The sequence below is a fragment of the Hipposideros armiger genome, unplaced genomic scaffold (genome assembly GCF_001890085.2).
Source record: "Hipposideros armiger isolate ML-2016 unplaced genomic scaffold, ASM189008v1 scaffold_31, whole genome shotgun sequence".
In the NCBI taxonomy this organism is placed as follows: Eukaryota; Metazoa; Chordata; class Mammalia; order Chiroptera; family Hipposideridae; genus Hipposideros; species Hipposideros armiger.
Window position 1 is genome coordinate 4,481,295 of NW_017731381.1, and position 11,013 is coordinate 4,492,307.

At 39.9% G+C, this 11,013-nt stretch overlaps 1 protein-coding gene across 2 annotated transcripts in view; it reads left to right on the top strand.

The window, feature by feature from the left end:
• Nucleotides 1-11,013, top strand: part of STK4 (serine/threonine kinase 4) — a 91,973-nt gene that overhangs the window by 18,919 nt on the left and 62,041 nt on the right. For both annotated transcript variants that reach the window (XM_019637066.1, XM_019637068.1), the window contains exons 6-9: nt 536-703; nt 2,337-2,474; nt 4,509-4,637; nt 5,284-5,470. In XM_019637066.1, the coding sequence (XP_019492611.1) occupies nt 536-703; nt 2,337-2,474; nt 4,509-4,637; nt 5,284-5,470 (622 nt within the window). The remainder of the gene's footprint in view (nt 1-535; nt 704-2,336; nt 2,475-4,508; nt 4,638-5,283; nt 5,471-11,013) is intronic.

An 11,013-nucleotide genomic window follows, 5' to 3' on the forward strand; every position in this document is an offset into this window, starting at 1 on the left:
GCATGGATATTTATTGTATTAACTTACCCTTTATAGATGGTCATTTGAGTTGTTTCCTTTTTCTTCTTTTTCCCCCTTTTATTACAAGTATTTCTACAATACTTGTGCATGTATTTTGGTGTGCCTACGCATCAGATACATTTCTAGAAATAGATTTGGATCAAAGGATATGGACATTTGCGTTTAATAAATATTGCCAAATTGCTTACTAAAAAGTTATACCAATTTATACTCCAGTAACAGTGTATCTCATTGTATGATTTTCTATGCTGTCGTCAGCAGTAGTTATTATTAATCTTTTTAATTTTTTTCAATCTTATTTTAGTGTTTTATTGTTATTTTTTGTATTTTAATAGCTGCCTGAGAATCTTTTGTGCCTCTAGGTCATTTGAATTTGTTTTGTGACTTGTTTGATCACACCTTGAGTATGGTTTTTATATATGTTTCAAGTGTGAGTCATTTCTTATTGTTAGAAAAGTTTTTTTTCCTCAATAGTTTTAATGCTTTGTGTTTATCTCCCCTCTTTCTATTTTAGGATACCATGGCCAAGCGAAATACAGTAATAGGAACACCATTTTGGATGGCTCCAGAAGTGATTCAGGAAATTGGGTACAACTGTGTGGCAGACATCTGGTCATTGGGAATAACTGCCATAGAAATGGCTGAAGGAAAGCCCCCATATGCCGATATCCATCCAATGAGGGTAAGGAAATGGTAAAAAAAAAAACCAATGGAGTGGTTAGTTACTGGTCATCGTTAGAAAGTTAAACAACTTACTTGGTTAGGTACCAAACATTAAATGAATTAATTCTATGTTATTGATAAGTGTCAGTCTAGACTCCAAATAATACACTTCCACCAGTTGCAATCTCTAATAATCAAGTGTGCTCTACGCTTCTCCATTCCAGAGGCCGTGTGTTGATAGCCCTCTGGCAGGACAAGGGCCACAGAAATGCTTGCTTTGACTTGTGCACTGTGTATTTTTTTAGTTTAGGTGCTCCCATTCGGACATAACAACACTAACCGGAGCTGAGCATTCTCCTCCTTTATGCAGGGCAGGGGCTTTCCACTTTGGTCTCCACGATTCCCTGGTCACCAAGTACCAGCTGTCACTATGGCAGTGTTTTTGCTAATGTTTTTCTTATAGTAGTATTAAGGGGAAAGAAAACTAATTTATTACACTCATGTCACTAACACCCAGCCTGGGTCATTTGTTGTCTTTTTCCTGCTTGGCCCTCGTAGGTATTTAAATTTGTAAGTTCTGGCTTGTAGATCCCCAGACTCCCTTCCTCTGGAGGCTCTGTACTCCCCAACCTCCTACTTCTAGAGTGTTAAGGGCCCATCAGTTCACTCTCTACCAAAACTCCCTCAGTGTTGACATGCTAAGGGGTTTCCAGGCTTTACCCACCCCCAGGACCCCTCGTCACAGCACTGTCATAAGACCTCTACCCTCCCTTCTTCCTCACGGAATTTATAGTCTTATCCATACCTCCCAACCCCAGCTCCCTCTCTTCTCTGATCAATTAGTTCTTCTATTAAAAGACTTAACAGTTTTCTGAAAAGTATTCATGTGCCCAAAGATAATCTCCCCTCTTTTGGAGGGCAGGGCAGAAGTAAAGAAGGGTGGGAGGATTTACTGGTTATATTTTTAGACTTAAAGAATATAATTTAAGCTGCTTATGGCAAAGAGTTTTCTTTTAAAAAAAAACAACTATGGCTGTTCTTTTATTGGCAACTCAATAAGTAATTATTTTTTGGTTTTTGGGTTTTTTTTAACTGCAATATAGTGTGCCAGTGTTTTTTTTTGTGTTTTTTTTTTTGTTTTTTCAAATATGTTGAATTGGCTTGGCTTGGCAGTTCATGAATCCGTGGTGATTTGGGAGACTTGTGGGTTTGTGATCTCCTTGCAGTCGCTGCTCACATGTAGTGGTGGTGATAACCTTTAGAGAGGAGGGAAATTGGACAACTGTGGGACTGAGGTTATCTTTAGGCTATTGATGCTCTTAGGTCTTGCCATTTCACTTTGAAAGGCAATATGCTTTGGTTAGCAAAAATTAAAAACAAAAAACAAACAAAAAAACCTTGATGGATATTGTGAAGTTCAGGGGACAAGAATATAAATGAAAGAGGGAGAAGGAGAGGGAGGGGGAGGGAGAGAGCGCTATATCAGGTTCTCTACTTGGTATACTTCTTACTTTTGTTGGAATTTGGCTGGGCTTATCAGTAGATAAGGAAAAAATCATGTTATCAAACTTCACATGTATTTCTAATCATATTTCTATTGGAACATCACTTTTATTTTACCAAATCTTTTTTTTTTTTTTTTTTTTAACTAGGCAATCTTCATGATTCCTACCAATCCTCCTCCCACATTCCGGAAGCCAGAACTGTGGTCAGATGGCTTCATGGATTTTGTGAAGCAGTGTCTTGTAAAGAGCCCTGAGCAGAGAGCCACAGCCACTCAACTCCTACAGGTATGAATCACTCTGAGATGCTGCCTCTCTCCATTTCACTCACACACTGACCAACAAAAAAATGCTGTTAACCCACCTACATAGAGATGGTAAAAATGTAGAAGACATTCCCTCCTTCCCAGGAGGTTTGAATCCAACTGCGTAGAAAAGAATGTTAAATCGTTGCACAAGACAATAATGCAGTAAGGAGAAGAGAAACCATTCCATATTCATGAAATACAGGAAAATAAATGGGTGGACACTTGCACAAAACGAATGTTAAGTAATAACGACCAGACTTACTTGTATATGATGAGAGGAGGGAAGTGATCTTAAAGATTTTTCCCAGTGGCAAGAACAAGGAAATAACTATATTCTTGCAAACAAGCTGGGTCCTATTTCCAAGTGCAGTGGCGAATGCTTTTCCTTCCTGGAGCACTGATGAAGTTTTATGGGAAAGATACCGCCTCCTCTTTGCGATCCCACCACTTGTGAGGCAGTACTTTCAACCTCTAGTACTAACTTACTAGTTAGTACTAAAAGATGGGAGACCCCATCTTTTGATGGGTGTTAGGGAATAGAGACGGATTGCAAAGAAAACACTGGGGATCAGAGTAAGTTTGGAAAATAACAGGCAACTCCCTCCCAAAAGAATTTCTATATGTAACTTTCACAGCATAGATTTCTTATAATTGTGCCACAAACGCAAGCAACAAAAATGTAAGATGGTATTACTATTAAAAACTTTAAGGTATTTTTAGAAATGAAATTCAGCAGTATCCCTGTGTTCGAGATGCCTTTGCTGATTGAGTAGTACTTGGGCCTACATCCTTTGCATGTTTGTGACCCATTTTAGTGTTTCTGCAGGAACTACGCGTTTGCACTAACATCCTTTGTATGTAAATATGTAGTTAGAAGTACTATATAGTACAATGAATAGAGAGAATAAGCAGGAAGAATAAATCATTCAGTAATTTCTAAACAGTATCTTTATTCCATGTAAGCCCCCGCTCCAAAATAACCTCCCAAATTACTAGACTTTTGGCTTCTCTTGACAAGATTTTCAGTGTTATTTATGAAAGTGCACATGACCTCTGAGACCTTTGAAAGATGTGCAGAAAGTGCCCGGGTTCATTTTTGCGCAGACGTGTCCCACTCTGTGCAGGGTTGTAGCGTCCCTGCCTCCCGCCCCCATGCTGTTTGTGTTCTTCAGCCATTGTGACAACTGCAAGGTCCCCACATTACAAAACTTCCTCTAGGGCAGCAGTTCTCAACCTGTGGGTCGCGACCCCTTTGGGGGTCGAATGACCCTTTCACAGGGGTCTCTGGGTACTCATAAGTGGGCGTATCTGCATGTGGGCCTAGAGACGGATAGAGGAGCGGTGTCTCGGTTCCTAAGACCATCAAAAATATGTGTTTTCTGATGGTCTTAGGCGACCCCTGTGAAAGGTTGAGAACCGCTGCTCTAGGGGGTGCTACCACCCTGTTGAGAATCTGTAGATTTGGCAGACAAATGGAGGAGACATTCCAGCCACGCTGACAAAGAATGTGCATCTGCTAATAAGTCAGACAGAAAAAGTCGAGAACCATATGACTTCACTCATATGTGGGATATAAACTAGCAATCAACAAAAGAACAAGACAAACAAACAACAACTCATAGACACAGACAACAGTTTAGTGGTTAGCGGAGGGTAAGGGGAGAGAGGTGGTAGAAGAGGGTAAAGGGGTCAAATATATGGTGATGGAAGGAGAACTGACTTTGGGTGGTGAGCACACAATGTGATATATAGATGATGGATTACAGAATTGTACACCAGAAGCCTATATAATTTTGCTATAACCATAGTCACCCCAATAAATTAAAAAAAAAAAAAGAATGCATCTTCTCAGTTATAAAGTGAGCATGGTTTTTCGCTGTTGTCCAAAGCATAAAGAGAAAGTTCAGACTCACTGATTCAACAAATATTATCCAGTTCCCCCCGTGTGCCACGCACTGTTTTGGCACTGGTGCCATCTACACCATCCCCAGTGTTTTCCGCTCTCTTGTTTCAGCACCCATTTGTCAAGAGTGCCAAAGGAGTGTCGATACTGCGGGACTTAATTAACGAAGCCATGGATGTGAAGCTGAAGCGCCAGGAAGCCCAGCAGCGGGAGGTGGACCAGGACGATGAAGAAAACTCAGTGAGTGGCAGGCCTGGCTCGGGGCCTCAGGCACTAATGCTTGTTATTTCATGATTGCCAAGTCAGGTGAGACGAGTAGGAGACGTGCGATCAGCCTGGAGCTGGAGAACCTTCTTGCGTGACTGTGTCCTGTCCTGGACCCAAGCTTGCTAGAGGCGTGGGGCACCTGTGCTTGCTCTTCTCACAGTGCTTCCTAAGACACTTTCAAGTTTTGATTCTTTTGCCTCCGTGTCTTTTATTCAATTTAACTTTTTATGCTGGAAAGAGAATGCTCAGGTCTGAGACTTAGTTTTTTCCATGCCTTTTGGGGGAATCTAGGATCCATACTAAATGTGTAGGTTTTCCAGTGCAGATATCCTCACAAGCCTGAGATTCCAAGGGTGCGCACTTCAGCTCCTTAGATCTATGTTGCAAAACTCGAATAAGGAGAGGGAGAGGGTCCTTCAGGGTTAGATAGGCTGCTGTCACCTGGGTAAATTTATGTTCTTTGGTTAAATAAGAGTGCTCTCAGTTCTTTCTACAAGGTGGGTTTAGGACTGAGTAAGTGCGAAACCCAGAAATATTCACACCAAGATGAGTAATAGTAACTTAGAAAACCCACTTTTGATCGAATTGGCCCCAGTTTGAGATTTTTGTCCTTTTACAGGAGGAGGATGAAATGGATTCTGGCACGATGGTTCGAGCAGCAGGTGACGAGATGGGCACTGTCCGAGTAGCCAGCACCATGAGTGACGGAGCCAATACTATGATTGAGCACGATGACACCTTGCCGTCACAGCTCGGCACCATGGTGATCAATGCAGAGGACGAGGAAGAGGAAGGGACTATGAAAAGTAAGGCCCTGATTAAATCCACTAACTTCTCAGACCATACACATTCCAGAGAAAGCAGGTTCCCACGGCCTGCATAGACTCAGGCTTCTGTTGCCACAACCAAAGGAGCGAAACACTGGAGGGTTGTGGCGGGGGAGGGGGCTAGGGGAGGGGAGCTGGTATGTGGAATCAGAGGTGAGAGAGCATCAGCAATGAGTAGGGACTTATGTTTGAACCTGAGTGGCCATTCTCTCAGTGACTTGTTGTTTTTTTCCTCCTTTTCCTTGATTTGTGGAAATAAGCGCATGTATTGTTTTATGCGTAATTCAAAGTGCCATGAAATTCTGAGCTATTGAATATACATCTCTTCAGTCTATGTTCATGATACTCTGTGTGTCTAACCCAGGCTCACCAATACCCAGTCGATCTAAGGATGACTGTCCAGACTTAAAAGTCCTAGCAAATCCCTTCTAGTTTAAACCCATCTCTGCTGCTTTTCTCATCCTGCTGATCTTTTTTTGTCTGTGACACGCCTGACACCTGTGCTCAGCTCCCGCCGTAGAGTCGCCTCCCCTCCCCTCCCCTCCCCTCTTGGTTCCATTCCCCTTTCTGTGTGCATTACAGACCACCTCACAGAGGAGAGGAATTTGGGAGTACAAAATGATAATCATTGAGTTGTATAAATGCGATGTAGCCTAAACTTCCCATAGGTTCAAAGCATTAAGCCTCTATGATCTTTTCATCATCACCTTTGTCTTTTCTTCCTTTTTCAAAATTTAAAGTTTCTTCCGTTAAACCAGGATTGGCAAACCATGATGCACAGCCCAAATCTGGCCCACCACTTGGTTTTGGCAATAAAGTTTTATTGGAACATAGCCATGTCCATTGATTTACCTACTGTCTATGGCTGCTTTTGTGCTACAGAGGCAGAGTTGACTGAGACCATGTGGCTCCCAAAGCCTGACATGTTTTCTGTCTGGTCCTTTCCTTTACAGACAGAAAAAAGACCTCTAACCCCTGCTTTAGACCATCTGCTTTGTGACTGAGTAATTCACTTAATACATTTTTCTTCAGTGCCTACTGTATCCCAGGGACTTTGGTAGATGCTGAGACTCCAGCAGGGAAGGAAGAAACAGCCCTTGCCCTGAAGGAACTCATTGTCTAGTGTGGGGGACAGACCACTGGTTACACTTCAGTGTATGAAACGAGCTCTAAAATAGAGGTAATCTAGGGTGTTCTCGAAGCAGAGTGAGAGGGTATTTAACTAAGACTGGGGATTACTGAAAAATTCCTGGAGGGAAGAGGCAGGAAGGTTGGCAGTGAGTAGGGTGTGTGGAGATGGTCCAGCAGAGGGAGCAGTGCTCACAGATTCCTAGAGGCTGAGTTCAGGGGAACTGCCGCTGGTTTATTGTGGCTGGAACAGACAGTTCCAGGGCTGTGGTTCATACGCAGTCCCCTCTAATTTTCACCTCTCAGATCAGTGTATTTATAATCAACACTTTGTTTTCGAAGGGAAAGGGGTTTTTTTCCTTTCTTTTTCTTCTTTGTTTCAAGGCTCATCTGTGTTTCGTTTTTCTTTTTCTTTTTTTAAAAGTGTGATTTGTTAGGAAGGTTTGGTTTGCAGTAATGAGCTGCTGACTTCTAGTTCTTCTTGTTGAGTCTGAGCGCCATATCTTCTACTTGTTTTAAGAGCTTTAATTATGCAGATGATTATAATCACCATGTAATATAACTAGGCTGACCCGTTAATATGTGTTGTGCATGCTCGTATTAAGGAAAATCTGCCTTTTTTTTTTTAAAGAATTAATTTTGTTCCAAATGTAATTTTCATATTTCATGTGCTAATTAATTCAGTGGGTTGTTTGTTCAGTTTCTGAGCTTGGATAGTTTTAGCATGTCTAATGAGAAACATGTATCTTTTATTATAGTCATGATGGATAAAACCATTTAGAAGCCTCAGTGGTCACAGCTGAGCAGTCTGCTGCAGGTCTCATAATTCAATGTTTGGGTTATAAGTTTGACAGATTTGCCACTTATTTTGAGATCTTTACTCCTTATTGTTTTAGGACTTACATAAACTTTTCATGATGGAAAATTAAAACATATACACAACTTCACAGAATAAATATCATGACCCAATGGACCTATCACCCTGCTTCAAAAATGATTAACTCACTGCCCGTCGTATTTCAGACCCCTCCCCAAGAAAATAACAAGCTGAATTAAAGCAAATCTCAGACATCATATCGTTTCTTCATAATTGATTTTGAAACATTTAAAGCAGACTATTTGACTAAGCCTATCTCAGATACTAACTATCTGTGTTGTGTTAGGGAATTCATTTTCCTTGTATGGGCCTCAGTGCCCTACTCAGTAAAAGAATTATTAACGTATCTATTTTCCTTATCCCTTATAGCTCCAATAGTCCACACATTTATAAAAATCATATAGCTCATGACTAATACAGAATCGAAGTTTCTAGAAGTTAAAATTTGTGAAAATAAATGGGCTTTCCGCTAGTGTCTTCTTTGAACTTCTATGAAATGTTCAATCCTTGAAAATTAAAATTATAACTTACCTTTATAAACTTAACAAGAAAAGACATGCATACCACTGTAGTCACTTGCATTAGTTTCGTAGAATGTAATTTTAGTTTCTACTTCTGAAGAACCTTTAACATGAAAATGGGAAGACTTGCCTTCATAATTTGCGTTTAGGACATCTAGGTCAGAAACTTTTCTGAACTTTTTGATACACTTTTTGACAACTATATTTCATAGATACTTTTAAAAATTTATTTCTTACCTTAGAAAAGTTAGATATTTCATCTGCCTCTGTACTCGTTTACTGTATTAAAAATTATTATACCAACAACATTATAGCAATAGTAATTCACTGTAAAAAAAAGAAAGCAATTCACCTCACTCCAACAAAGAACTCCTGTTCTTGGCCATATGCCTTATAGTTCATACACAGTAACAATTTGTCTAGATACCTTGTTTTCTGATTATTTTCCACTTAAAAGCATGTGCATTTTTCCTGTTGCTGCATAGTCCTCTTTTATATTTATTACAGTTAACAGTTATTTAATCATTTACCCATTGCCGGGCATTTTGGTTGTTTCTAGTTTTTCACTGTTATAAATAACTCTGCAGGGAACATCTTACATATAAACTGTTCCTTCTCTTTAGTATTCCCAGAAAATTTCCAGAAGCATTTGAATAATTTAATGTATATGTATTGCCATATTGTCCTCTCAAAGGTTGTACTGCCAGCTTATATTCCACAAGGGTTAATAGCAGCTATCTATTCTTATCTTACAAATTATATTCATTTACCTCTGAATATTATAAATGTCTTTATTTTAAGTTATCTTTTAGATTACTCTAGTGTCTTGAGTTCCATGGGTCTAATTTCTTCTGTTTATTGTGTCTTCTGTTTCTCATGCTGTTAGATTTCTTCTCATGCTTTGCAATTTTTGTTCATGAGCTTACCTTCAATAGGAAGCATCTTCTTTTGAGACTGTTTATGTTCCGTGGGTCGTATAGGCATCATAATTGGGGCCCTAAGGAGTAGTTCTCTCCAGAGTAGCCTTTAGATTATTTCTCATTTCTCCAGTGAGCTTCCCAGCCAAGGGAATTATATTTCTAGAAGTTGACTCTTTCTATCCCATATGTGGGCAGAAACATCCCTAAGCCATGTTCTTGAGCTTGTGGGTAGAGTTGTGGTTTCTATCTTATGCTGGAAATTGAGTTGTAGCTCTCTCTTTGTAGATGTGTCTTGGCTCCCTCTTACCTTTAGCCTTCCAACTTCAGCCTTTAAACGAGTCTCTATGGTTTAGTTTTTCCAATGGGCCAATGCTATGGGTTCCTTTCTTTCTTTTGCCATCTGCAGACTTTCTGCAGACTTTCCTGTCCTGGTTTTGAACACTGCAGTGTTTTGGGGTTTTTTGTTGTGTTTTGAAGTCTTGAATTTCTGTGTGTTTGGAATGAGGAGGCCTCTACTTGCTTCAGTTGATTCAATTATCTTGAGCTGTCTATAGTGATAACATTTCTATACTGTCTTTATAAGGGAACGGGTTCAGAGAGGTTGTTATTTGCTCATGGTCACATAGCTAGGAAGTGGTAGAGCTGGGAATTGAAAGAACTCCAGAGTCTATGGACTTCTTTCACTCTTCTGAACTCCTGATTTGTTTTAGAAGCCTACCCTGACATTAATGGGCATTAGACCCATAATGTAAAATTTACCAAATTAGTGGTAAGACTGGTGCTTGCTTCTGATAAGATTCCAGAGATATCTTTTGTGTTTTTAGAAACATTTATTATATGTAAATTATTTATTTATTATACTCAGGAGGATAGACGTTATAACTGTCAATAATAATCATTAACAATTAGGCACTTAATATATAGCAGGGACTGTGCTTAATCCTTTATAAGTATTTCACATATTTTAATCATCACAACCATGCTGTGAGATAAATATAGCCACCCCCATTTTTACAGCAGCAAAGGGGTTAAGTTACCTGCTTATGATTACATAGTAATAGAAGAGCCAAGACTTGATGCCAGATATGTCTGATTTCAAAGCTCATGCTCTTTATACTGCTCAGCAGAGCCCCTTTATTAAGTTGTAGAGACAGGACGAAGGCTTATGTTACAGGTGCTGTGTCGGCAAGCCTCAGCCTGCAGTAATGTACCTACCTCTCCTTGCTGGTTACTTGAATAACTGGCTGGTCTACATGTTTTCCCAGGATTTCCAGAAGCAAGGGGGCTGCCTCTGTTCATAGGCTGATGACATTACAGCTGAGGGAGTATGTTTTGTTGTGTACATCTGAATCTACAGTAAGGAATCAGATGGCAGCTGGAGGGAGGGGATTCGGGTGGGGTGAGATTTGATTGCTTTATAGACACCTCTAGCATACCTATAAGAACCACAGAGTTAAACAATGGCTCCTACTACTTTGAAAACCCATGTCTGGATAAAAGACCAGTTTGAGGATTTGGGAAGGCTTCTTCTAATTGTCTACACAAGTGGGTGTGTTATTTTTTTGTGTGGGGGGAGATGAGGGGAACGAAGAGATAAGGCTATCCAAGAACTTTGCCCCCAAGAATAGAAGGGCGTATTGGTGAAGTGACTGACACGGGAGGGATGGGATCATTGTACTTCCTGTGGCCAGCAGAGGGAGCTCTGTAACAGGTTATGAGTTAAAATTGTGTTCACAAATTCCCCTTTCTATGGAGGCTTCATTCTAGATCAAGACCATTATTTATTTATTTTAAAATGTATTTTAAGAAACCACAGCAACACTAGAGCAATGTCTTTATTTTATTTAGGTAGGAGATTGGATACCTCATACTTGGCAAAGTTCACATAAGACTGGTCAGCCAAAACGTCTCAAAACAGTTTAATGTTTTCCTCCCTCTTCGCAGATTTCTCAGTAGACTTTAATCAGAACTGATGTTCTCTTTCTGTACCATGCATATAGTTTTGAAACGATAATCAGCTAAAATGACCCTAACCAAGTAATTGAATAAATTTTTAAAATAAAACTTAAAATTCTT